The 27,355-nt window shown below is 35.0% G+C and overlaps 5 protein-coding genes across 5 annotated transcripts; all 5 read left to right on the forward strand.

Moving 5' to 3' along the window:
• Positions 1-1,245: 1,245 nt before the first annotated feature.
• On the forward strand, positions 1,246-4,949 carry LOC110803311 (uncharacterized). The gene is made up of 6 exons (XM_022008818.2): positions 1,246-1,584; positions 3,352-3,551; positions 3,678-3,809; positions 4,162-4,242; positions 4,371-4,498; positions 4,620-4,949. Exons 1-6 carry the CDS (start codon positions 1,353-1,355, stop codon positions 4,663-4,665), a joined length of 819 nt encoding a protein of 272 aa, XP_021864510.1. The 5' UTR covers positions 1,246-1,352; the 3' UTR covers positions 4,666-4,949.
• Positions 4,950-6,346: 1,397 nt separating this feature from the next.
• LOC110803328 (uncharacterized) lies at positions 6,347-11,404 on the forward strand. Its single transcript, XM_022008840.2, has 6 exons — positions 6,347-6,704; positions 9,211-9,410; positions 9,581-9,721; positions 10,345-10,425; positions 10,676-10,803; positions 11,104-11,404. The coding sequence occupies exons 1-6, from the start codon at positions 6,473-6,475 to the stop codon at positions 11,147-11,149; spliced, it is 828 nt and encodes a 275-aa protein (XP_021864532.1). The 5' UTR covers positions 6,347-6,472; the 3' UTR covers positions 11,150-11,404.
• A 141-nt stretch (positions 11,405-11,545) lies between these two features.
• On the forward strand, positions 11,546-14,139 carry LOC110803337 (uncharacterized). The gene is made up of 6 exons (XM_022008848.2): positions 11,546-12,198; positions 12,304-12,503; positions 12,731-12,871; positions 13,318-13,398; positions 13,495-13,622; positions 13,703-14,139. The coding sequence occupies exons 1-6, from the start codon at positions 11,961-11,963 to the stop codon at positions 13,746-13,748; spliced, it is 834 nt and encodes a 277-aa protein (XP_021864540.1). The 5' UTR covers positions 11,546-11,960; the 3' UTR covers positions 13,749-14,139.
• Positions 14,140-15,421: 1,282 nt separating this feature from the next.
• On the forward strand, positions 15,422-20,909 carry LOC110803320 (uncharacterized). The gene is made up of 6 exons (XM_022008827.2): positions 15,422-15,858; positions 18,808-19,007; positions 19,290-19,430; positions 20,078-20,158; positions 20,266-20,393; positions 20,545-20,909. Exons 1-6 carry the CDS (start codon positions 15,627-15,629, stop codon positions 20,588-20,590), a joined length of 828 nt encoding a protein of 275 aa, XP_021864519.1. The 5' UTR covers positions 15,422-15,626; the 3' UTR covers positions 20,591-20,909.
• A 460-nt stretch (positions 20,910-21,369) lies between these two features.
• On the forward strand, positions 21,370-24,136 carry LOC110802793 (uncharacterized). Its single transcript, XM_056834914.1, has 7 exons — positions 21,370-21,670; positions 21,760-21,959; positions 22,081-22,129; positions 22,797-22,888; positions 23,009-23,089; positions 23,579-23,706; positions 23,811-24,136. Exons 1-7 carry the CDS (start codon positions 21,439-21,441, stop codon positions 23,863-23,865), a joined length of 837 nt encoding a protein of 278 aa, XP_056690892.1. The 5' UTR covers positions 21,370-21,438; the 3' UTR covers positions 23,866-24,136.
• The last annotated feature ends 3,219 nt before the right edge of the window (positions 24,137-27,355 follow it).

Raw genomic sequence — 27,355 nt, forward strand, 5'->3', positions numbered from 1 at the left:
ATATAATTACGGAGTATGAATGAGCCATTGTGACGTAGTCACGTGATACACGTTCCGAGTCCCACCTCCTTTAATTAATCTTAATTTTTTTTTTTTGATAGAAATTAATCTTAATTAAACATCAATGATTATGCATTATCCAATAATCAGTATATTAACTTATTAAGGGCTATGTGTTTCCGTTGTAGGACATATGATGAAGACATCTGCGCATCTCTATTTAAAACTGTATCTACTGCCCACCCTATTTTTTTTAATAAAATATTCTAAAATGCGACACATAAACTAATGAATCCACAACCAATTAAAAACCACCACGTAGGACTTATTACATGTTCCACCCAATAAGGTATTGCCAATTTGCCATGTTGTACCTTCCAATACACCTTTGGATTCTCCCCAAAAAAAAATTCATTGTTTAACAAATACAAGTACTTCGTATCCATTTTCTGTCCACTTCTATAGTTCTAAAGCTTTTTTGGTTGAGCTCCAAGATTTTAGTATTATACGGGCCTCTTTATAGACAGCGTGAAATATTCCACTTTGAAGGGGGGTGGGTGAGATTTGAATCCGTGGCCTTTGCGTTACACTGGCTCTAATACCATGTTAAAGGACCACCTCAACCAAAAGTTTAACCTGATAGTTGAAGATCTAAGCCCTCAAATTAATTTTATACTCTATCATTAGCCAAACTAAAATCCCGTGCATTGCACAGGATTACAAACAAGTATGCGTATGTAACTAATTACCATTAGTCCATTACCATATAACTAAAAAACAATAAAACTTGCAAGAATGAGTCACCAATGACTTGGGCAATGAGTATTGATTATGGAGGGAGTTCTTGACCATTACCTTTCTCTTAGAAGTTAGAATCATTAGTCTTTTATAAACCAAGTCTTCCTTCAATGATTATTTTCGTTTGGCATTTTGTCGTCCTTGCACTTTAGTTACGAAATCGCATTCAACAATGAATCAATTACAAATAGATAAATGCCCGTATACAATTAGTTGTAGTGTGAATTGGTTGCACATATAAAGTTGCTATCAAAATATACAATTAGAGTGCGTTTTATTCACCCGAATTTCACTTATTTTTTAAAATTTATCTTATCTAAATTTTATTGAATTAAAAATTAGGTGGAGTAATTAAGGATATACGAAATATTTTATCAATTCTCCACCTGGTCCCCATCGGCCTCACCAGTGACCACAATATAAGAAGTTAAAAGTAGTTGCATCATACTTTCATTATTAGTCAACTCAACCAACTTAACCAGCAATAACCTTAATTTCTCCATCCATCTCTACTCAATTCTTAACTTTATCTATCAGACAACGGCGCGGTGGTGATGGGGGACAAAAGAGCAACACCGACGGCGGTGAAGCAGCTGTCGCGATGGATTCGAAGCAGATCGGTGAGACAGCAAGTAGGCATGGCGTCAATGGCAGCTTTTATACTACTCATTTTAATGAAAGTCTTCGTTAAAAATTACACTTATTTCTATGTCGCTGCTCAACTTGCTCATTCTATTGGCATCTTAGTCTTAATTTACAAGCTCACCATCACCAAAACTTGTTCCGGTAATTTTCTCTCTTCCTTAATTAATAATTACTGTATTTCCATTGTCAATTACTACTCAATTATTCATTTTTATATTTATACGCAACGATAAATATAGGTATATGAGATCTTGCTATATTTGTTTTGATTTTATTTTTCAGGAAGCTAGTTTTCTTCTATAAATTTACTTATTAATACTAGTAATTAGTAAATACTCCGTAGAATTGTTTACGGCTGGAAATTTTGGATGGACATAAATTCTTTGATTTACCAAAAATAAAAAGTGAAAAAATTTAAGTGGCCAAAGTTATGGTTTATTTGGAGAGTAAACCAGTTGGCTATTTGAATATTTAAGAGGGTATATTGTAGAGTAAATGTTGGACAAATTACAAATAATGAAAGATTCTAAAGGGATTAATAAGAAAAAAAAATCAAATATTTCCTCCGTTTCATAAAAATTGCAACAACTTTAGTTTTGTCGCTATTCATATATTAACTTTGATCATTTATTTTTACTATTTACAATAAGTGGATGTTATAAGTAAAATGTTGGTGGATAGGTTTAATTATATAATTTTATAATATTAAATTTCTAGATTCAGAAAAGAAAATAATTATAGATGTTACGGTCAAAGTTACGTCTTGACAAACGTATTAATCAAAGTGTTATAATTTTTTTGAAACAGAAGAAGTATAAAAAGATGACTAATTCAAGAACAGTTAGACTGTTAGAGCATTGAGTTTCATATCCATGTCCATCATCATTGAGTGACCACGAGGAACATAACCCTCTCCACGTGCGTATTTATAAGACAAAATTAAAATGTAAACCAAACCCTTGGGAACTTTGGACTTGGGAATAGATAAGAGTCCAATGGCGACAAAACCATCCACATGTATTCATCAATGGATTATTCTTGTATGGACCTGATTCACAATAATATTAGTGTGGATCCAAAATTAATAGTTTTCTTTAACACCCGTTACACTCATACGTAGTAGTTACATTTATTGTTCATATAATAACTATACGGAGTAATAAATTGAACACCAAAATTCATGTCCAACACGGGGGTGTTTAATGTTTTCATAAGTTTGGTAAAGACCAATTATAGTAATAACAAACTTTGTTTCCCATGGTTAGGAAACTATTTCCATTTTTTAGTATCAGTGACCAACAAGGCCGCATTTTAAATTACACAAGCATATTTCCATGACGGAAGGGGATTCATTCCAAATACGAGACATAACGTACTCATGCCCTTATTTTTTGTCATTAGGCGTAGACCTCATTGGTTTTTATTGCACTGTGTTGGACATGGTAAAGTTTGGGTTATTTGTAAATGTTGATAAGTTCTGATAGTTCATCTATTCTGATAAAGACCTTGTTTGACAAACAACTTTTTATAGGTTTTTGGCTTTCTCATTTTGTCAAACAACAAAAAAAGATGAAGTATATTTGATAATTGGCTTCTTCAGCTAGCAAAGTTAACTTAATTTTGAACCAAGGTTTAAAAACTGCTTGGAGTAGATTTTGGCTTTAAGGCGCAAAAGTTAATAACATTCAACAACTGATTTTACCAAACATGTTTTTAAACAAATAAACAACGAACAAAAAAGAAAATATAAATGGCCGGTCTAACTAACCAAGTGAATAAGCCAACAACCAAGTAACCAACCAAGGCCAACTCTTTTTTCCACATAAATTAAGAGATTCCTAATTGGTTCAATTTAGTCCTTCTGCAAGTAACTAGCTAGTATGTGTGTGTCCTTGTTGATCTTCACAGGTTTATCATTAAAGACTCAAGAGCTTACGTCGATATTCTTAATCATGAGGATCATATGTCATTTCATGTACATACGGGATATTTACATTGTACTTGATTCTATAACCCTCGGATCTACTCTTTGGGTTATCTATATGATACGGTATAAGTTGAAGAATACCTACTTGCAAGATCTTGACAATATGCCTTTCTACTACGTGGTACGCAATTTTATTTCTTATTCTAGATTTTGATCGTCGCTAACCACTGTACATAGTAACTACAATATAGTTTTGTCAAACAAACAAAAATATAGTGACCGACATGTTACTGTTCCCTGTTTGCAGCTGGTGCCTGCCTTTGTTATCGCATTTGTAGGCAATCCTGGAGTTGGAATTAGCGGACTGTTCTATATGTATAGTAAGGTCATTGAAGCCGTTTCAGTGCTCCCTCAGCTTCGCCTAATACAAAATGCTAAGGTATGTACTGTAAGATCGACTAGTTTGATACTTAGCTAAACTTTTATAATCTCTCTGTTTCTTGAAGTAGCTCATTTCGATACAAGTAGTAGAAAAATGATAAATTTGAAACTTAAGTTGTTTGGTTGTGGTGTCTCATACTTCATTCAAAACCGAGTATTTGCTTGATTTGAAGTCAGTTTCTGGCAGAGGTGGAGTTTATCTTTGATGATGGTAAATTAGCCTTGTTGGGCTCAAGTAAAATGACATTGAACTACCATATTTGCATAATGATATTGTTGTTGTTGTTGTTATTCCGTAAATGATTCAGCATTTTCTCATATTTTATGATCCCTTTAATTTTGTGATGCAGGTGGTTGAACCATTTACTGCACACTATGTCTTTGCCCTTGGTGTTGCAAGATTCTTCTCATGCGCAAATTGGATTATCTTGGTCAGTATACAGCATAAACTTCTATCTCAATTTCTCGGTGTATGATATATGTCATGCATGTTACATATTTGCCTAAGATTTCTTGACTTACTGCGGAATGAATTTTGCAACATCATGCATGCATACAGCTTATTGACACCAAAGGAACAATGTTGACAAGCATAGGGAGCGGACATCTTTATTTATTAATAATACTTCTCGCTGAGGTGGTTCAAACTTTCATCTTGGCAGATTTCTGTTATTACTATGTTAAGAGGTACATCGATCAAATTCCTGAATATACTTCCAGCCGCGTTTATCTGTGACATTAGTATGTCAAACTGCACTAATCATAGTGATTGTTAACTTTTTATGTAAATTGGAAATTGGTTTTGCAGTGTAGTGGAGGGACAAAGCATGATGCGGCTGCCTTCAATGGTCTGAACCAGTCCAGGATAAGTTTCCGGGAGCTGCGGCAATAAACTATCTTCATAATGCTTGCTTTGTAGTTGCCTGCCGCCAACAACGAACCAACCCCTGTACATCAGGGAATAAGGAGAGTAGGCGTCCAGTTTGTAGCTACACTTGATGAGTAAATGTGAAGAATTAGGGCAATAGAGATTCATGTTTAGCTGGAAGCAGCTTCTGTATATTAGAATTAGAAATAAAACTGCTTGTTTGATCTACTGTTTTATCGTCTGATATTTGATCTACTATTGTTACTCTTACTCCCCCCTTAATCTGTATAGGAGGAATGTATTCTGTTCGATCAGATGCTGTTTTTCCATATAATTGATGTTGATCTAAACAGGAGTAAAGTGAGTCTGTGTATGGACTCAGATACGCAGATGTAGTTTAGTTGGGACTCGCGAGAAGCCAAATAGGTTAGACCTTGACGGTCCAAAATCATAACTCAGTAAGTATTAGTAGTACGTCCAAAATCAAAACAATTTTTAAAACTTTTAAGGTGATAAAATACAATTTTAGTCTTCTAGTAGTAAAAAGTAATTTAAACTTATTTTTATTTATATGTATGTCTGTATGTTGTCACATGCCGGTCGATATACCTATTCCAGTATTGCTCGAAGGCTTGATAAGAATTTCAAGTGTTCGAGCATGAACGAGCTTTGCAATTTTAATTTGTGTCCGAGCATTGTTCGTTAAGACTTTGGTTGACTCGAGCTCAAGCTTGAATGAGCTCCCCCCTCGAGCTTTATTGATAACTAAGTTTTGTAAAATTATTGTGACCCGGTATTTTTTATTTGCATAGATGAAAGTAGACAACAAAACTAACAAATCAGAGAATATTTTACATGTATCCGACTATCCGGGTGCACCTAATAATTTTCAACAAATTACGAACTATGTAGAATACTAAGGTTTTGTTATATTCGTCTTATTTTGTCCGAACTTATATTATCTGAAAGTATTTGAATTTATCTAAACTTTTCTTATTTTATCTAGAGCGTGTATTTTATCGTAAAACTTATGTGAAAATGTCTATTTTTTTTTATAAAGTTATCATATCGTAATTTATCTGAACTTATCTTAGCTTATTTAAATTTCTTATATCTTATCAGAATTATTTGAGTTGAAATAAGTCAATTAAATAAAGCAATAAACGTATTAATTGTAAGCTACCCAAAGTCAAAGTGTTACGACTTAGGAGGGTGATAAAATATATTATTGATGGAAAATATAATGTTGTGTTGTCTTGTGTTTGAGGTTCGTTTTTTCGCATATCTGATATGTGTGGAAACACACATATCAACTAAAAGACAAATAGCTAAAAGACAAAAAAGGAAGTACCATTCATGTAAAAAAAGTACTCCGTCATTATGTAAAAAAAAAGTACCATTTGTGTTTAGAAAAGTACCATTTAATTACTTTTTTGTCATTTTTCCTATTTTATCTTATGTTCTGATATGTATTTCCCCATACATATCTGATATATATTTGTACTTCCTCCTTGTGTTTGTGAGCATACGCATCTATTTATAATACAAACTAGATCTCCTATTATTCATAGGTTTCATAATTCATATAGACTTCTATCTTATACCATATAGCCTAGTTATAACATAACTCTACTATATTCAATATTCTATCCTATAGGATAACTGATCGTCACTAGAGGCTCTCCGACTGAGCTTGTCAGCTTGGGTAAATTAAGACTTAAAACTTAAAAGTAGCTTCACAATTTCATTAGTCAAGCAACAAACACCAATCTCTCTCTGAGAAGAAAGAAATAATGGGAGACAAAAGAGCAAGTCCGACGGCGGTGAAGCAGCTGTCACGATGGATTCGAAGCAGATCGGTGAGACAGCAAGTAAGCATGGCGTCAATGGCAGCTTTCATACTACTCATTTTTATGAAAGTTTTCGTCAAAAATTACACTTATTTCTATGTCGCTGCTCAACTTGCTCATTCTATCGGCATCTTAGTCTTAATTTACAAGCTCACCATCACCAAAACTTGTTCTGGTAATTTTCTCTTTCCCCTTATTAATATCCAATTCAACAACTATTTTTGATCCTTTCCTGATTAAAATACTATAACTCATTATTTGATTTGGTTGTTTTTTGCTTGAAATCTCAATCATTTTTCTGAAATTAAAATTAAACTGAAATAGAATTTGTCAAGGGTTTGGGGAATTGGGGCGTAGTTCTTGAATGTGTCGCCGGGAGAGATATGGAATTGGGCGGGCCGGCCCGAGCGCGAAGTTATGGTCATTACTCGGGCTGCATTTAATTAGAAAAGCACGACAATGAATGACACATGTTAAAATTAATGATGACATGATTTTTAATTCCTTATACGGAGTACTCGGTATACTCTTGAATTGTAGGGTCCGGATTAGAATTTTAATAAAGAATTCAAGTCATTCTTGTTTCTCACAGTAAGATTAGTATTGCTAATTTGGATAAAATATGGGGTAATAAACTCGTACAGAGTAGTAACTCATAATGTGACAATGTTCAGAAAGTGAGGTAAATGTTGACATGTTAATACAATAACAAAAGAAAGAAAAGTGACAGTCGGTCCCCAGGGGCCAGGGCTAGGGCCGCGTGTAACGGAGTTTAGGTCCACTATATTTAGAGTACCCGTGGCCGTGTAGCCCGTGCAAGCTTGGCAGGTGCAACAACACCTTGTTTGTTAGTTCATCCATTTGTTCAATTAAGTGTATGTAACAACACCTAATTAACTAACTATTCAGTACTCACACAGTCACACTATTATTGTTTGATTAATGTTCACCCGATTTCTTTTATTTATTTATTGAAGGGGGTTGGGTCATGTCAGTTTCGTATTGGGAGTCTCACCACTAGGGATAGAAATAGGTGAGATTTACCCGTAGGGATGGCAATGGATTGGATTCGGGTCGGATTTGGTAAACTCCAAATCCGATCCATCTAAAATTCGGACTCTAAAAGTGCATCCATATCCAAATCCATTTAAAATTCGGACTCAAAAAACTACATCCATATCCAAATCCGAATCCATATCCATATCCAAATCCAAATCATGCTTTAACTTTACTTACATAGAAATTGTATTTCTTAATTTTAAAATAAATTAAAAATCATATTTTTACTAAAATCTAATGAGTTTCTAATAAATTAATAATTTACAAATATATGCGCTTTAATTAAATATATTAGAATAAAGTAGGAACATCCTTTTAAAAAAAAGTTATGTACGAAAAATAATACACTTTGAAATAATTTCAAGTATGATTTGGACATGGATTCGGACTCGGGTCGGATTTGGATCGGAGTCTTTGCAGACTCCATATCCGATCTATATCCATTCGGATTCGAATGTTTTTTATCGGATTAGGACTATTTTTCTCGGATTCGGATCGGATTTTTTCCTTCGGACTCGGTTCGGATTCGGATGTGATTGCCATCCATTCACCCGCGTTCATCCGCTCCACCCGGTCCATCCATCACCCGCTTTACTTATCACCCACGTTCCATCCATCCATCGCCCGCCGGTGAACCGGGTGGATTGGGTGAAAACTATTAACCACATAAAAAGCTTATGTACCTACATTTACTTCCAAAACATATAATTGTTTCTCATTACACATAACTTATAACCCAAAAAAATTAATCAAACCCAAATATTGGATTTACCAACACCTTTTATGTTTAAAATAATAAAAAAATATATAAAATAAATGGGTGATAAACGGGTGGTGGGTCGTGTGATGGATGAAAAAACATCACCTGCATCCGACCCGCATCCATCACCCGCTTCACCCATTACCCGCTTTTCTCCATTTAATTCGGATTTTCCGTTTAATTATAGTGGGTGAGCGGATTATTAGATCATCACTGTATATTTCCATCCCTACTTACCACTAATGTAACTCCTGAATCGTGTCATTCATGTCGTGTTAACACGTTTAAATAATGAATCATTAACTCTTACTCCCTCTGTTCCGAATACTTGTGTTTGCGCATAGTTTTAGGAATGTTTTGGGTAGGACGTACATGGATATGAATAAATTAATGTGCAAGTGGGATAAAAGGAGAGATTAGCAAAAAGATGTAGTGGACCCATGGCAAAAGTAAAAGTGTTGCAAGTATTCGGAAACGGCTAAGAAATTCAAGTGTTGTAAGTATTCGGAGGGAGTAACATTGACCCACTTTTTTCATGTACGGATCATGTCGTGTCATCTTTTTTCATGTTAATATAGCCACCAAAACTCAATCATGCCACCCTTCTTTCTCCACTCAACTGTGTATTGAGTTGGACGTGGCTATGTTAACCGGTTGAGCAGGTTAATTACGAGTAAGGATCATTTTCAAATGTCATCCTTAAAAATTGTTTAATAGTTGGGGGGGCTGATGACAATTTTTACTAAATATTTTTGACAAAAAGTGGCTCCTTAGTTCAATTTAGGCTATCTATCGTACATTCATACACGTATATATGCATTCTTCTAGTAATTTGTGTGTGTATCCTTGATGATCTTCACAGGTTTATCATTGAAGACTCAGGAACTAACGGCAATATTCTTAACCATGAGAATCGCATGCCATTTTATGCTCATACGTGATATTTACGTAATACTTGATTCTCTAACCCTTGTATCTACTCTCTGGGTGATCTATATGATACGGTTTAAGTTGAAGCAAACCTACATGCAAGAGCTTGACAATATGCCTTTGTATTATGTGGTAAGTAATACTCCAAAACAACTGTATTTTACAGAAAAAGGAGAGAAATGAATCCGGTGCCTTGTGCCATTATTTATCAATGGACAACTTTTGCACTATTTTTATCTCAGATATTACTAAGCATGAGTAATAACTAATAAGGATGTACATGTAACTTTTGCTATTTACAGCTGGTGCCTTCTGCGGTGGTTGCAATAATAGGCCATCCTGGATTCGGAGTTAACATTGGCTTCAGATTCTTCTATATGTATTCTAAGACAATAGAAGCCGTTTCAGTGCTTCCTCAGCTGCGCTTAATACAAAATGCTAAGGTACTGTAAGTCTAGCTTTGATACTCAAGTTATAAACTCTTTCTTTGATAAAGATCATCATTTCGGATAGTAGAATAATGAAAATCTTCGAACTTTCTTTATATTAATTTGTGGGTTGAGTGAGAAGTTAGATTGTTCAGTTGAGTCATTCCTCAATTTAGGCCTGCCGTGGTAAAGCGCTCAAGTACCTTATAAGGAGTAGGAGTTTAACTGGGTGAGTTCATGATAGTCATTCATTTTTTTATTTTTTTTGTGTTACCCCCCGGTTCACCCTTAGGGCTAATCCGGATTCGGGGCGAGTTCTGGGTGGATAGATTCTAATCCCCTCCCAATTGTTGTTGCGGGGGATCGAACACGTTGTCCGCCCTACCAAGTTCATCCCCAATCACCAATCACCACTGAACCAACACGTAATTGGTTATAGTCATTCATGCATATTTAATTATAATCGTGGCAATGTGCATGCTCATAATTGTAGCAGTAATTACTACAATTAGAAGCAAACTTCACGTTTCTATCTATGTATCTGCCTCATGAGTAACATTGATTAATTACTATTTTCTTTGATAGTCCATAAAAGAATCAAATCTTCTCTTTCTCCTTGTTTTTCCTTTGTGTTTCAGGTGGTCGAACCATTTACCGCCCATTATGTATTTGCCCTGGGCGTTGCAAGATTCTTAGCCTGTGCAAATTGGTTGATCATGGTAAGGATTCAGTATCCAATTTACTTTCTCAAGTATCCAATTTACAAACCCAGGTCATGGACCTAGAAGATGGAATAACACTACAGACTGTACAGTCACTGATTTTCCTCCCACTCATAGTGTTAAATTAAATCACTCATTGATGAATATATTGTAAATTGATCAAAAGAAAATTTAATTTGCGCTATTATATGTCATAAATTTGTCTAACATTTCTCGATTAACCACCTTATTTTTCTGCTACATGCAGCTTGTTGACAGCAACGGAGTAATTCTGATGCAAATCGGGAAAGGACATCTTTATGTACTAGTTGCTCTTCTCGCTGAGGTGGTTCAAACTTTCATCTTGGCAGATTTCTGTTATTACTATATCAAGAGGTATGTTAATTCTGGAATTCACAAACGAGTATATTTTTCCCTTCGTTGTTACCATCTAGCTCAAATTTCACTAATCATAGCCACAGATTGACAGTTACTAGTTTTTGGTGAAGATACTCTAATCTTGAGTGGTCTATCTATTTTACTGAATCTATTAAAATTCCACATTTAACACTGTTTTGAGGTATTGTAGCATTAGGTATTGTAACAAATTACAAAATCCCATTTCCTTTTACCCCCTTTAACTTTCTTTGGTATTGTAACAAATTACAAAATCTAATAACTAAATGGTTTTGACAGTGTCGTGGAGGGACGAAGCATGGTGAGACTACCTTCAATGGTCTGAACTGCAGCCATAAACTTTCTTCACGAAGATCCTCGAGTTTGTCTTGCTTTCTCCCCTTAAAAAAGTTCAGGGAGGGATGAGACTTTTCCCCCCATGTTCGACGTTTAATGTGATTGCAAGCCCTTGTATGTTCTTATGTATCAGTAGGAAAAATAGACTTGTATGCTCTCAGTTTCAGGGTTTTCTGTGTAAATAAGGATTTGCTTTGTCACCCATCATCAATAAGGAAGTGAGTCTTCAATTTGTTTTAAGTCACACTACATCAGCTTGTTTGTTAACCATGAGTGGTTTCGACTCGAATGGTCACCCAGAGGTCAGACCATGTTTCCGAATTGGGCTCACAAGCCATAGGTAGCCTGTCAGCCGGTATGAGCCCAATCCGACTGCAATGTGAGGCTGTGTCGTTGGTTGTGTTCGTGAAATGGTTAGTCGTTGGTTGACTTCTAAGAATAAGAAGTTCTAAACAAAGGTTTATTTTTATTTAAATGGCTATTTTTAATGAGAGTATTAATTTATGATCATATTTAGCACAAATGAACTGTTCTGAACATATTGTATCCTTTCAAATCTTTTCATTACATTTTATTATAGAAGAAATTTGCCTAAGAAATTCGTCTTCTGTTTTTTTGGGTAAAAACAACTCAGCCTCACCTTTATGTCCTCATTATAATACAAGTATGTACTCTAATAACAAAGGCTAATGGTTCCCTTCAAATAGCAAGTCAACCAATCAATCCCATCTTTCCCCTTATTTTTCTCTCTTTCTGACCAAATTATTACCACCCAAAAAAAAAAAGTCAAAATAAAATCAATGGGGGACAAGATGGCGGCGGCAACCCCGACGGTGGTGAAGAAGGTTACGAGATGGGTTCGCAGCCGAACCGTGAGGCAGCAAGTGAGCATGGGCGCCGTTGCAGCGTTAGGATTGCTGGTGTTGTTGAAAATATTTGTGAAAAGAGAAACACATTTCTATCTTGCTGCACAAACATCTCATGCTGTTGGCATTTTACTCTTAATTTACAAGCTTACCATCACCAAAACCTGTTCTGGTACTCCTAATCCTATTTGTTACAAATTGTTCTTAGAGAAATACAATTAATTTCTAATGTAAACTGCTTCGTATGTATGAAGATGATGATTTTCACATGTTACAGGTCTATCATTGAAGACTCAGGAGCTTACGGCGATATTCTTAATCATGAGAATTATATGTTACTTTACTCTTTTGCGTGAAATTCACTTTGTAATTGATTCTATAAGCCTGTGTTCTACTCTGTGGGTGATCTATATGATGCGGTATAAGTTGAAGAACACCTACATGCAAGAGCTTGACACCATGCCTTTGTATTATGTGGTACGCAATTTTGTTTCATGTATTAAGTTTTACGTGTGAAAACGGTTTTCCAAACGAAAATATTCAATGGTTCTCTTAATTGCAACCACATTGGAATCAAATGGCTGAAAATTTCTCTGTTTTTTCCTGGTTTTACACGTTTTTTTGTATCTGTTAAAGTCTGGTTTTGCTAACTTAACCATACCATGAACAATGTATAGTGACATGCATATATTTGGTGTTCACAGTTGGTGCCTTGTGCCGTAGTTGCAGTCGTAGGCCATCCAGGATGGAAAGTTGACATTGTCATCAGACTTCTCTTCATGTATTTTTCGACAATTGAAGCTGTTTCAGTGCTCCCTCAGCTTCGCTTAATACAAAATGCTAAGGTATCATAAGCTCATTTCAGTAACAGACCTAAAAATTTAGAAATTCCTATTTGTCGCTGTAAGAGTCACAACAGTCACGAGTTGAGTTCGCTCATACATTAATCGTTTAGTTCTTCCTAGACGAGTTATTCTTCTATTTCACTTCCTGTAAAGAAATTCATATGATCGCGAATCTTGAATTGAGCTAGATCATTAACATTTTCCTTACTGATTGCAGGAAACAATCTCGTTTGGTATCACTGCCAGTTTCCATTTTTTGGTTTTTGGTTTTAAAAGTCATATGATTTAGATTGAATCATGAACTAAAAAATAATCATCTTATAGTAATCATGTTGATTTTGAAAACTGACAACAAAAAAACTGAAACTACTTTACTGACCGGGGCCTAAGTTAACGTTCTTTTTCTCCTTAATTTCTTGTTGATTTTGTAAATTTTTGTTATGCAGATGGTTGAACCATTTACTGCTCACTATGTCTTTGCCTTGGGTGTTGCAAGATTCTTCTCATGTGCAAATTGGATTATCCTGGTAATTAAGGATACATCGTCCCTGCGTTTTACTATCCCTAATGTTTTCTGTTAAACATTTTTTTGAGTGACAGCCATATTTTGTGACTGCATACAGATTATAAACACCAAAGGAGATTTACTAACGCAAATAGGGCAAGGACATCTTTATTTACTAGTAATTCTTCTCTCTGAAGCGGTTCAAACTTTCATCTTGGCGGACTTTTGTTACTACTATGTCAAAAGGTACATATAGAACATACACTCCTGAATTGAATTCACAATTTTACGAATACAGAGAATTAAAAATCGAATGGATTTTACAGTGTGATGGACGGACAACGCACGATGAGGCTGCCATCATTGGTCTGAGGTTGATATTGTTCATGGATGATCAAGTTTCTTAGCTGCACCCTTGCTTTGTTTCAATCCCTGCTATATTCTCTGTATATTTGACAGCAACATCGACTTGTATGTTTTCTGCCTCAAATTTTTTAGTTAGATTCAGAATATTCTTTTAGCAAATTGATCAAACATCAATAAGAAATAAAGAATATTGCATATGTAAAGTTGTAAACTTCAATATTGATTGAGGCGAGCCTCTATTACACACCCAGATGTATGGTCAGTACAGACGTATCGTGTTACCAAAATGTGACATGTACCAAGAACCCTAAAACTATTTTTCGCTACTCCGTGTAGTTGAATTTGTACAACACGAGCATGTATATAAAATTATAAATACTTATTGTCGAGCCGTCTACACGTGCCAAGCTTGCGTGCCTGAAACATGACAAAAGTCGGTGTGCATTGTGTCGGGTTTATGATAGGCGAAAAATGGCTAGTAAAATCATCAAATATATAGATCTGACAGTTAGAAATTCGATTCAATATAGAAAATTGTATTCACACAGACTGACAAACAACATCAAATCGTGTAGATATCAAATAGCTAAACAAATACTAACAATTAGTGGACAAGAGATAATGAAGGGTTTAATTAACAATATAATATAATCAGCCTTGTCTAAACTTATGGACGATTAGTTTGTGACCTTTGCGTGTTCTAATCTCCTCCTCATTTAATATAATCAGCAAGTCTTTGTTTATACAACGGGCTAAAAAAGTGTGACTTGTATCGTTGTATGTATGCTCTGAGTAAGGATTGACTTGTATATTGTACAATACTCCGACAGGCGACCGTCCGACCAAATGCTATAAGATTGTACGGTTCGAGTTCTTGTTTATTTTGGAACGTGTATATTCGGGTAAAAAATTTACTGTACAGTATTGGTCGAGTATTGGAGGGGTACAGGTTGTTATATCCATCAACTATTACTCAAATTTGTTTTTAAGGTACTCATAAGAAATTCCGAGTTAATCTTAGTGATTGGAAAAAATTTCCATCAAATGGCATTTTCGTAAATATTTTGCTTGAAAACTTTAGGTGGTATAATGGTAGGTACGTGTTGACTGTATATTTGTAGTTATTGACTGCATATTATTCGGTGTTGATTGTATACCACTTATCGTTGACTGTATATTTTATGATTGCTGATGAATTACTAAAATGCAATATTGTTTATTGGTAAGTGATTGATTGTATATTTATAATTGTGGATTGTTTATTTGTAGAAGCTTATTGTATATTATATAGTTGTTGATGTATTATGAGAATACAATAATGACCGTACATGTGGCCCATATTTGATGACATGTTATTGTACTTTGACCCACATTCAATGGCATTTTCGTAATAAAAACATCAATTATTTACGAAAATGCCATTTGATTGGAAAAATTTCCCAATCAATGAGATTAACTCGGAACGGCTCGGTACTCATCGACAGTTTTCTAGTGCAAAAATAAATCTTTTTCAACTACTTTGCATATTTTATATCAGCAAGATCATTTCTAATTGGATCAATTTTGGGATATGGGTCGGATTCGGATCAAATCCGTTCTCGCGTACATAGGATAAGGCAGTCCTATTTGATAATAGACAATCCTATTCCTATCTACTTTGGTAGTGTATTTGATATGTAGCCAAAAACATGGGTCCAACTCACGACAATAACCTCAGGACTCCGACCTTAGCGCAGCCCCTCCCTTCCCCTTGAATTAGTCAATCAATTCCAATAATTTCCCGTCCTCACTCATTCACTCTCTCCAATCTCCATCTCTCTCCCTCTCTCTCCCCAAAATCTGGTACACAATTGAATTGAATAGAATTGTAGAATTAGTACAGAGATGGGTGATAAAAGAGCAATTCCGACGCCGGTGAAGCGGGTAGGAAGATGGATTCGAAGCCGATCGGTGCGAGAGCAAGTCACCATGAGCGTCGTTGCAGCGCTAATATTGCTCGTTATATTGAAATTTTCCGTCAAAGGCCAAAACAACATGTTTATTTTTACTCAAATTGCTCATTCTGCTGGAATCTTGGTCTTAACTTACAAGCTCTCCGTCACCAAAACTTGTTCTGGTATATTTCTTTTCAATTTTTAAATGTTAATTGAATTGAATTACTCTTTAATTTTGTTAATGACATAGAAATTTTACATCTTTATTGTTGATTATTTGTTTTGGAGCACATTTTCATCATAAAGATACTAATTTGGAAGAAAATATATACAGATCATTTGGAAGAAAATATCTTGTCTTGAATTTCACTAATTTGTTTTCATTTTCTGTTCAAATTTTCACAACATAGGAGAAGTGAATTAACTGTTTTGGTTTTTTCTTGGGGAGTTATACTTCCATTTCATATTGATCTTTAATTACTCGTAATAAAATATTGTAAAATGAGTAAGTTTGTTATCCCCTTCCCAATAGAAGTTAGAATGATCAATCATGGTCCAAACTTCCCATGCTTTAGCACAATCTCTCGTAATACTTGGATGGGATCATGGTGTTCCAAAGCCACTGCACTGAGGGGGAGTTATGGTGCAATGTGGCAGCTTCGTAGGCAAATGACAAGGAGAAGCGATTTTCACACACAAAGGGGGAAGAGGGAAAATCATGGGTGTTTGAGTTTAGGTTATGGAGGCTGAAAACTCTGTCAAGCAAGGCACAGGGCACCTAGAAGGAAATGGAATCAAAACACCAAGTGTTGTTAGTAATACAAGAAGCAACAATTGTGGTAATTTTTCCATGGTGGAGCGGACCTTGTATTAGTCTACGCGAAGTCCCAATGCCTTGCCAATTATCAAACCATAAAGAGATATCCTTCCCACATCCAATATATGTTATTCTTCACCCTTTACCTATACTCTTCCACACCGGGCAATTATACCCAAATTTTGTAACATGGTTCGGATGAACATTTTTGGGCTGGATTCAGAGAGTGGCTTAATTCTCATCCCTGTGACTTATTTTTCATCCCAGTTTTTCCCTGGATATAGTGTTGAAGTGAGATGACTATGAATTCATAGGCTTCCTCTCTCTTTTGGAAGGGAAGTGTTAGCTTTTGAGACTAAGTGTTACCTCTTTTCCCCTTCATTCTCTGCCCAAGAAAATCATTGCAAGTTTGTCAAGATCATTAAGAGTGACAATGGGAAGAAAATTGGCTTGCGTAGTAATTGCGTATAGTAATTGGGGATAGTTTTTAGGCTCGAAGAAACAAGGAAAAGTCTTCCGGCTAGAAAGGAATTCTGATTTCCAAACAGCTAACTCCATATGCACCTTTTCAACCGTAAATTGCACTTGACTCTCGTTGGGCGCTTATAGGAAACAGCCAAATAGGCATCTCAAGATAGAGGTCTAATTCCTCACTCTCTCTCACATAATAGTGATTTGGAAAAGGAATTTAGTATCCAATGGGGTGTTAGGGGAGAAGGTAATGCAACTTTTTTTCTCATTTATTTTTTGGCCCGACGGGTTACAAAAAGTACCAAGAACCTCTTTCAAAGTGGAAGTCATTGTTTCATCAACCCTATAAAAGAGAAGAAGGTTGTCAGCAAAGAGGAAATGGGAAATTGGGACCTTTTTTCAACCTACCCAGTGTAACGTAATTCGCTTTTTCAATTCGCGGTTCGCCCAAAATGGGACAAAAATAGGTGAAAATCGACCATAATTCGCTCTTTTCGGATCGCAATTCGCAGGGAGATTAGGGTATTATGTAACACTGAACCTACCAAAAGATAGTCCAAAACTAGACTCAAAGGCTTTGGTAATCATGCAGGAGGCATCCAGACAAATGTTAAATATATAGGTTGACATTGGGTCTCCTTGCGAAGACCTCTTGAGTGGGGGGAAGGACTCGTTTTTCGCCCATCCCCCTCTCCTTGATGAAGCTATTTTCAATATCCCCCTCCACTTGATGAAGCTATTTTGATTTTAGAAATCCGATTGGGGGAAGGGTTTAAGCCTATTAACTAAGAGTCTAAGACTTTGGTGGCCAATTTGTACAAAGTATTGCATAGACTTATCGGGCGAAAGTGTTTGACCGTTTCTGGATGGTCTTGCTTTAAGGCAAATGAGGGCATGACACAACTTATCGGGTACTTTACCTTGTAGAAACCAGGATCGCTACACACACATGTGACATGACGACCTATCTCCCAGGAACGTTGGTAGTAAATGCGGTGAGGCATTGTTTATTTCTAAGTCCACGAGAGGGAAACCTACTGAAATTGAGCTAGATGGTGGGATTTGATTAGGAGCACAATTTTCATGACAGTAAGAGTAGTGATTGACAAAGAAATTTCGGATAGCAAGCACAACTGGATCATCAACATCATTATTTATAGCTCTCATTCTATTTCTTTGCCTTCTCACAGTGACTGTTTTATGGAAGAAACAAGTATTTTCTCTTTCTTTGGGAACCCAATTATTTCTACTAAGCTAAAGACTTTCTTCCTTATGTAAGATGAAAATGAGTTCATTTTGAACGTCTCTTTCAAGGTCATGATGGAAGTGGGAATGAGGATGGTTTGCCAAATAAAGATGACAAAGACCTCATAGTTGACGAAACCTTTACTGGGAAATCCTGGCAGCTTTTGAAAGCTTTTTGCATCAACCCTGAATCCCGAAGTTAGCATTAAACTAGATGGACTATATAGGAATCAGAATCTAACTACTATAGAATTAATGCTAATCTCCTCTTCGACCTCATAGTTAACAAGTAACAACCAAAGAACACAGTTGCTCAAATGATACAATCAAATGATCATTTTCATCTAGGGGGTGTTTGGTATGTGGGAATTAAGGGTGGAATAGGGAGTTCTATCCCATCCAAATAAATTCCTTTTTGTTTTGGGGGATTGGGAATAAATTGAAAGGTGGAAACTGATAATAGAAATAGGTTACTCCTATAATTTCTAAAGCAAAACTTGACTCTTTAACTTGTTCAGTTCAGTGTATTAATCATACTACTTTATCTTCAGTCTTCCAGTTATCTATACCGAGTGTTTATGGAATAATCTTCACACAGGTCTATCATTGAAGACCCAGGAGCTAACGGCTATATACTTAATCATGAGAATCGTAGCTTATTTTGGATTCTTACGTGATTTACATGTTGTACTTGACTCAATTACCCTTATATGTACTCTATGGGTGATCTATATGGTACGATTTAAGTTAAAGGACACCTACATGCAAGAGCTTGATAACATGCCTTTGTATTACGTGGTAAGCAACTTTTCTCTTGCCCAGTATTAGATCTTTTCTTTTTCAATATACTTAATTAATTTGACAATGTTTTGCCAAGCATATGTACACTCTTCCTACTATAATGCATCTATATTTAATGCATTACTGAAAAGAAAACCTGACATCACAAAGAATTATTAGTGTGAACATTTTTTATTTTTTTTTACAAATGTATTTGTTAAGTCTAGTATACTTCTTGCAAGTATAGAGATATGGACCATAGCACGAATGACAGTGACATGTTATGTTTGTTTTTCGCAGTTGGTGCCTTGTGCCATTGTTGCGGTAATCGGCCATCCTGGATATCAACTTCACATTTTCACAAGATTCTTGTTTGTGTATCTTATGGCAATTGAAGCTGTTTCAGTGCTCCCTCAACTTCGTTTAATACAAAATGCTAAGGTTTGTTATACTAATACGAGCTTGTATACGTTGGAAATATGTTTTGTAATGTCTATACCATAAACAAGCTCACTTCAGGTAGTGGATGGCAACCTACAAATTTCTTTGTTAGTTTCAGTAAGAGTGTGAATTGGCTCATGTGTTGTTCAGAATTGAGCATTGATTTTGGCCATCTATTCAAGTCCATTTTTAGCAAAGCATGAGTTTGCTTACATTGGTAAACAAGTTTGCCTAAAGTTGATTAGTTTGTAGGCAAAAGTGTGATGAACTACTTGTTCTCATGCATTTAGAAACAATTGCTAAATTGCTTCTTATTGATCGATTCTTTTAATTCATTTTCTTTAGACAATTTTACATAACTGCAAATCTTGAATTTAGTTGGATAGTTGCATTTTCTATGCAATTTGTATCGTAGTTTACAACCACTTTACGTTGCTGAATTAGGTGACTCTCTGTACTTATAGTTTGAAGGCGTTGAACACTAAATGATGGTGTGAAGTTTGCACTTCATAAATAATTATTAGACTGCTTGTATTTGATTTACATTTGGATCACAGATATAAATATCTTTTCAAGTCAAGCTATGGAGCATTTGCAGCTATTGCTAATTCCTTATTAACATTTTCTTTAAAATTGTTCTGTCACAGATTGTTGAACCATTTACTGCTCATTATGTCTTTGCCTTGGGTGTTGCAAGATTCCTCTCATGCGCAAATTGGATATTTATGGTCAGGAATTCATAATACACCCTTTACTTTACTGTATGTCATACTCCGTATTGAAAGTTGTCTAATATTCCTAGACTGATCTCCATATATTTTGCAACTACATACAGCTTATTGACAGCAAGGGAGAAATCCTAACGCAAATAGGGAACGGACATCTTTATTTACTGGTGGCTCTTCTTTCTGAGGTGGTTCATACTTTCATCTTGGCAGACTTCTGTTACTACTACGTCAAGAGGTATTCAAACTCCTCAGTAATGCATATATCCATCATTTCATCCGACTGCATTTTTTGTCACGACATTAGTTTACAATATTCTGATCAATTAATTTACAATGAGCTTTTTAATTACAAAGTAAAAATCTAAAAGGAAAAATGGATTTTGCAGTGTAATGGAGGGACAACGCATGATGAGGCTTCCTTCGCTAGTCTGAAATCAAGATATGCTGGGAGCTGCAGCAATAAACTCTTCGTGGAGATGCATAAGATTCAACCCCCACTCCCTCGGAAGAAATCGAATAAAAATGTACTCCATATAAGTAAAATAGAATAAGACTGTGTTTCACATGTTCTCTGTATATGTGACATTGTCAGTCTCAGATCTGTATAGTAGGACTTCAGGATTGACTTCCTCAGCCAACGCGAACAAGGAAGTCATCATCCACAATCTGGTAAATTTACAGATATTAGCATGTAAAAATTATGATTCTATATGGAAATGATACAGCCCCCAGTTATGATTTTGGTACTGCATATTGAAAAGTAAAAACTCCTGCAGAAATCTATACAGTAGCCCATTTTCACTTCAAACAGAGGTTCTTCGTTTCGGGTTACCATTACATCATGTCAGTCTTTCCTTTAGTTCCAGTTTCGGGCCGGAAATCGGAGTGGACACATTTCTCTAAACCCGGACTTTTTCAGGCCGGGACTCTGTGTGAAACAATGTCTAATACGAATGTACAAACGATAGTCTGATATCCGAAACAACATAAACTTTGTTAACCTTGCATACGATGCGTATATTGACATGCTAATGCCTGATAATGATGTTTAACATAACATAATCTTAGATATAAGTTGACATGGTTAAACAATTAACCAACTCACCCAGTCAGCCTGAGCACACTATGTGTAATCAAATCTTCCTTATTACTCCATTAATCTAAGTCTTCATTATCAGACTTTCCCTCAGAGCTGAGGAGCCAACCGATTTAACTAATTTTCAACCACCTTTTATCGATCTATATATGTTCGGATTTCTGGTAATTAACAAGTGAATATCATGGGGGACAAGAGGGCAACTCCGACACCGGTGAATCGGCTAGGGAGATGGGTTCGGAGTCGCTCGGTGAGACAAAAAGTAACCATGGGCGCGGTTGCAGCATTAATGTTGCTGGTTTTGTTGAAAGTTCTTGTCAAAAAACGCAGCCACTACTTTGTTGCTACTCAAGTTGCTCATTCTGCTGGGATCTTAGTCTTAATTTACAAACTCACTATCACCAAAAATTGTTCCGGTATTACCCTCTTCGTTCCCTTACTCTTTACTACTCCCTCCGTCCCTAATTGTTTGTCTCATACATCCTTGTTAACTGGTGTTTAACAGGTCTATCATTGAAGACTCAGGAGCTTACAGTGGTATTCTTAATGATGAGAATTATATGCCATTTTACTCTCGTACATGATATACATATTGTACTTGATACTCTAATCCTCGGATCTACTCTCTGGGTCATCTATATGATACGTTATAAGTTAAAAAGAACGTACATGCATGACCTTGACAACTTGCCTTTGAGATATGTGGTAAGCAATTTTGTGTATAAAAAAGACGTGCATATATTATGTAACGAGCTATTTAATTTATAATATGTTACAATTCATGTTTTCAAAATATCGGCTTTAGTTATATGTTTGATGACGTCAGTTGGTGCCTTGTGCTATTGTCGCGGTGATCGGGCATCCTGGATGGCAAGTGAACTTTTTCAGGGATCAATTTCAATTTGTGAGGACAGGCCCGGCCATAGGGAGGTCTGGCCGGATCTATGGCACAGGGCCCCCAAATTTAAGGGCCCAAAAATGTTAAACTGCTGTTTAAGCTTTAAAAAAAAGAATTAAACCCTTCTTCTTTCTTGGCTTCCCCATGAGACTCTCTGATTCTCTGTAACAAACAAAAGGAAATCGCAAAACTCAAAACTCTTCAAATTCTCTATTTTCCCATGATTCAATTTTCAAAATAATTAATTCTCATAACTCCATTATTTATTTCTTCTTTTTCGGCAATTACAAAAAGTACGGTCATGAAGATCTCAATTTTTTTTCATTCCATTTAATTCATTTCTATAAAAACCCACCTAAAATTATGATGTTCTACAGATATATTTTCATATATTTATAAATGGATCAAGATCTCTCATGTATCAATATCCACAATTTCAATTTTTTTCAATTCAAAAAGGGTAAAATCGTCATTGGAAGAACTCAAGTTTTTTTTTATAGCATTCAATCAAGATCCAGGTTGCATTTATCTTACTCTTAATGGTTTTATTGCTATAATTTTTATGTAATTGTTGTTTGATTTTTTAGGGCCTCATATGGACTTTAGTTATAAACTTAGCACAGGGCCACTAAATTGCCGGAGACGGCCCTGTGTGAGGAGGTTCTTCTTTGTTTATAGTTTGACAATTGAAGCCGTTTCTGTACTTCCTCAGCTTCATTTGATACAAAATGCTAAGGTTTGTGTAATTATCATATGATAATTGTTTTAAATCTCAACCCTTTTAAATTCATTTATGTGAATTATTAAACTTTTTTTTTTCTTTTTGTCTGTCTTTCAAATTTAATTTGAGTTGTAGATGGTTGAACCGTTTACTGCCCATTACGTCTTTGCCATGGGGGTGGCAAGATTCTTCTCATTCGCTAATTGGATGATTATGGTAAGCACATATTTTATACGCCGTAGTTATTTACTTGTGTTAAATTATTTTTCCTCTACCAATGATGTCTTGGCCTAGTGATTAAGATTGAGGGCCTGTGTACAATAGGTCTCAGGTTCGAATCCCACGCCCCCATTTGTAATTTATATTGCCCTAGTGGCTCATTTGCACACAAAAAAAAAAACATTATTTTTGACTTTTTAAATCGTTTCAACTCAATATTTAAACGTAAATATCTTCGAATACGTATGTTAGAAAAATATAAAAAAAATTGATATTGTAAAACTACACATTAAGATGAACAAAATAAGATCTCACATTTTGAAATACATATTGGAAATAAATTAGAAGTTTCTCTTCAATTGTGAATAGTGTCAAGATTCCAAAATGGACTAATATTCGAGAACGTACAGATGGAGTATATCGTTTTGATTTTCTTTTTATGATTCCTTGGATTAATTAAGTCGTGTTTGTTTCGACTATCTGCAGCTTATCGACACTAAAGGATCACTAATGACACAAATAGGGAGGGGACGTCTTTATTTACTAGTGGCTCCGCTATCTGAGGTGGTTCAAACTTTCATCTTGGCCGACTTCTGTTATTACTACGTAAAGAGGTACACTCTATGCATTTATGATGATATTTTATTTTCAATTTTCAAATTTTGTTTCTTTGATAACAAAACACGAAATCTGAAAAAGAGAAATATGGATTTTACAGTGTGATGGAAGGACGGCGCTTGATGAAGCTACCATCACTTGTCTCAGTTGTGTGAAATTTGGATATATATATATATTTGATTATTGCAGCAATAAAATTACTTTGTATTAATTGTGTTCATTTGGAGATGCGTAAGTTAGTATGCACTTGTAAATTACTCAGGCATGAACTTGAGCACATATAAATTGTTCATATGGTGAAGGTCATGCTGAATGCTAACATTTGTTTAATGTTTAACGGCGCTAAAAAAACATTACCCCCGTATAATTTAAATATGACTAATTTCACTAAATAATATTCCCTCCGTTTCTTTTTGTTTGTTACCTTTGGACTTTTGCACGTTTATTAACGTATAATAAATTATTATTTTTGTATTAAAAAAATTAAAACAAAGTTAAACCTCAATCCACTAATCATTACAACAATCAATAAGATTGTTTTATTTATCAAAATGAACCAATAATGGAAAAGCACAAAGATTGCTAACTTAACATACTTGGGAAATTGCAAAGATATTTAATGAGTTGAAAAAATTGGACCAATTAAAATTAAAAGATGGCACTAAAAAAGATAGTATAATAAGTTTATAAAAGAAATGATTCTCTCATGTAACAAACATTGTGAAACACCTAAAAGGAATACGTAACAAACAAAAAGAAACGGAGGGAGTAATAGGCCCTGTTTGGTTAGGAATTGTTAGCTGTCAGCTGTTAGCTGATAGCTGGTTTGACTAGCTGTTAGCTGTTTGCATTAGCTGATTTGACTAGCTGGTTACATTAACTGTTTGTGTAAAAGTTTTTGGTAAATTAAATGATAGTTGTTAGCTGTTTAATATGTAAAATGACCATTAAGGACATGACATACTTTGTTTCTTATTAATACTAGACAAATAGTTTATCGTGTTAAATTTTTTTCTCTTTATATTTTTCTACTCCGTCTGTTTCTTTTTGTTGTATCCGTTTCCATTTTAAGCGTTTCATATTGTTGTCTCCATTTAGAAACTATTCTATTTTGGACATACATTTTATCCTAAGATACCCTTACATTTTTATCTAATTACCAAAATACCTAAAGATTCTACACATATTCCCACCTAATTTTCCCCACCCATAATATTTAATTCTTTTCCCTTCCCCATATACCCACTCTCTCACCTCCTTTATCACCCATCATTATCACTCCTCTCTCCTACCTTATTTCTTTATTATTTTCTCACTCCTTTATTTATTATAATCTCTTACACCCAATCATTTCTCTTACACCCAATCATTACACTTATACCCATACAAACCAATATTCCAATTTTCTTAAAAACCACACCAGATTCCAAATGGATACATAAAAAAGAAATGGAAGGAGTAATAAATATTGACTAGATAAAATAAATTTATTTTTTAAAAAAAAATGATATTCTTAATTTAAAATTTTCAATAATATATATTTTTCAATAGAAAAATATTACTAATGATATTTTAAGCATTATTGCAATATACTTCAATTGGTTCAAAGCACTAATATAAAATTTATTACAACAAAAAATAAATCTAGTAAATAGGGTGAAATGAAAAAGAAAGTGTGAGTAATGTGTTCAGGAGAAAAATATGTAGGGTACCAAGATTGATAGGAGTTGTAATTATAGACGATAGTAGGACAAAATAGTCATTTTCATCCACTTTCACAAACCTCTAATTGCAAAAAGCTCCTATATTGAGCATTTTTAAAATTAGCTTTTTCACCCCTAAACTCTCTTCCAATCCTCTCCTAACCAAACACTCTCAATTAGGTTTTTCTAAAGGTCCACCTCTAATTCACCCCAAAAACTATTTTTCCCTCAAACCTCTCCTAACCAAACACCCTCTATTAGTCTCTCTTTGTCGTACTTTCATAAAAGAGTCTCCACTTTTAGAGTTACAAACTTACAACTTTGAAATGAGGGGTATATGATATTTGAACCCGTGATTTTTGTGACACGCTGTCTCGGATACCATCTCAATTCTCAAATGACCAACTCAACTAAAACCTTAAATTGATGGTCGAAATCTAAATATTAATTTTATACTCTATCAAATAAGATTGTTGATCTAGAAAAAATTGAAAACACAAGTGTAACTTTTTAGTTTGATACTCCGTAGTTTTGATTTATGCAAGCTTTAAAAGTTAACTACTTTGTTATGAACTTCATGATTTTTTGTACTCCCTCTGTCTCTATTTGTTTTCCTTGTATATATTTTGGTCCCCTTTAAAAATTATCTTATTTTTTTATATTATATAGTACCGGTTTTTAAGCATTTACCCTTTTGCATACACTCGTAAAACTAAAAAAAAACTAGGGAGTAGCCATGAGGCCCATGACCTTCAAAATTTTAGCCCAACCATAAAAGCAGGAAGTATCCGTTTATGAAGTTCTTGACTTAATTAAGTGATGATCAACGTCAATAATTTGGTAAATGTTTAGGTAATACTACACTATTTACGTAAATATTATTAATAACTTTAACTTAATTATTGTACTATTTCTAATTTGTATTGCCTTTGGTTCATCGGCACCGAAAAGTTACTCCCACAAAGATGTTGTTCCCATTGCCTCACTGGAAATAATAATAGAGGTTGTTTTTTCGCATATCAGATATGTGTGGAAACACACATATCAGTTAAAAGACAAATAGCTAAAAGACAAAATAGGAAGTATCATTCTGTAAAAAAAAGTACCATTCTGTAAAAAATAGTACCATTCTGTTAAAAAAAGTACCATTTTTATTTTAAAAAGTACCATTTAATTTCTTTTTTGTCCGTTTTCCTATTTTGTCTTTTGCTATGATATGTATTTGCAAGCACATATCTGATATCCGAAAATACTTCCTCAATAATAATACTCACTATTAGTAGTACGGAGTATGTTCACCTTTCACAACTCATCCCTCTCTCAGGGTAGGACCCATATACAATAGCATGCTTTTGTGGTAAAACGCACCGTACCTGATTTTATTGCACCAAAATAGTAATACACGTGTCAAACATGCATCAACTCTTCGGACCTTTATGATTTCTTTAACAAGTTGGAATTAAATAAAAATACCCCACTCGGCCCTCAATTTCTCCAAATACTACGTGCACCAACCCCGCCAAAAAATAACAAAAACACTTTAAAATAAGCTATCCAAAGGCATCTCGCCACGTGTAGTTCCAAGTCGTTGATGGGTCATCTTCAAAACCCAATTTGAGCTGTAATTCGTCATCCACGTGTCCGGTACCAAGTGGGCAAGTGGCCGTACAAAGGGACCCACTCATTGACACGTGGCGAAGCGGAGTAGTGGCTTTTTGCATAGAGAAGTCTGTTAGTCTGGTATAAAATCTTGTTCACGTGGTTACTTTAATTTAGAAAAATCCGGTGTGACGCGACCTATATACAGATTCACAGCTGTGGTGGTCCTACTTTGTCGTTACACGTGGCAATTGTTGATTGATGTTTCATTTTTGTATACGAAACACTTCTGCTTCTTCTCTCCTCTCTATTTAAGGTTTGAGAGTGTTGCCTTGGACTTTAC

Source organism: Spinacia oleracea, chromosome 1 (assembly GCF_020520425.1).
Source record: "Spinacia oleracea cultivar Varoflay chromosome 1, BTI_SOV_V1, whole genome shotgun sequence".
In the NCBI taxonomy this organism is placed as follows: domain Eukaryota; kingdom Viridiplantae; phylum Streptophyta; class Magnoliopsida; order Caryophyllales; family Amaranthaceae; genus Spinacia; species Spinacia oleracea.

Bases quoted from the DNA above. Each gene is read 5' to 3' on its own strand.
- LOC110803337 (XM_022008848.2), top strand. From the start codon at position 11,961: ATGGGGGACAAGATGGCGGCGGCAACCCCGACGGTGGTGAAGAAGGTT. The intron at 13,399-13,494 runs GTAATTAAGGAT...GACTGCATACAG, and splicing joins GTGCAAATTGGATTATCCTG to ATTATAAACACCAAAGGAGA. The intron at 13,623-13,702 runs GTACATATAGAA...TGGATTTTACAG, and splicing joins TGTTACTACTATGTCAAAAG to TGTGATGGACGGACAACGCA.
- LOC110803311 (XM_022008818.2), top strand. From the start codon at position 1,353: ATGGGGGACAAAAGAGCAACACCGACGGCGGTGAAGCAGCTGTCGCGA. The intron at 3,552-3,677 runs GTACGCAATTTT...CCCTGTTTGCAG, and splicing joins ATATGCCTTTCTACTACGTG to CTGGTGCCTGCCTTTGTTAT. The intron at 4,499-4,619 runs GTACATCGATCA...TTGGTTTTGCAG, and splicing joins TGTTATTACTATGTTAAGAG to TGTAGTGGAGGGACAAAGCA.
- LOC110802793 (XM_056834914.1), top strand. From the start codon at position 21,439: ATGGGGGACAAGAGGGCAACTCCGACACCGGTGAATCGGCTAGGGAGA. The intron at 23,090-23,578 runs GTAAGCACATAT...GACTATCTGCAG, and splicing joins TCGCTAATTGGATGATTATG to CTTATCGACACTAAAGGATC. The intron at 23,707-23,810 runs GTACACTCTATG...TGGATTTTACAG, and splicing joins TGTTATTACTACGTAAAGAG to TGTGATGGAAGGACGGCGCT.
- LOC110803320 (XM_022008827.2), top strand. From the start codon at position 15,627: ATGGGTGATAAAAGAGCAATTCCGACGCCGGTGAAGCGGGTAGGAAGA. The intron at 15,859-18,807 runs GTATATTTCTTT...ATCTTCACACAG, and splicing joins CGTCACCAAAACTTGTTCTG to GTCTATCATTGAAGACCCAG. The intron at 19,431-20,077 runs GTTTGTTATACT...GTTCTGTCACAG, and splicing joins GTTTAATACAAAATGCTAAG to ATTGTTGAACCATTTACTGC.
- LOC110803328 (XM_022008840.2), top strand. From the start codon at position 6,473: ATGGGAGACAAAAGAGCAAGTCCGACGGCGGTGAAGCAGCTGTCACGA. The intron at 9,411-9,580 runs GTAAGTAATACT...TGCTATTTACAG, and splicing joins ATATGCCTTTGTATTATGTG to CTGGTGCCTTCTGCGGTGGT. The intron at 9,722-10,344 runs GTACTGTAAGTC...TTTGTGTTTCAG, and splicing joins GCTTAATACAAAATGCTAAG to GTGGTCGAACCATTTACCGC.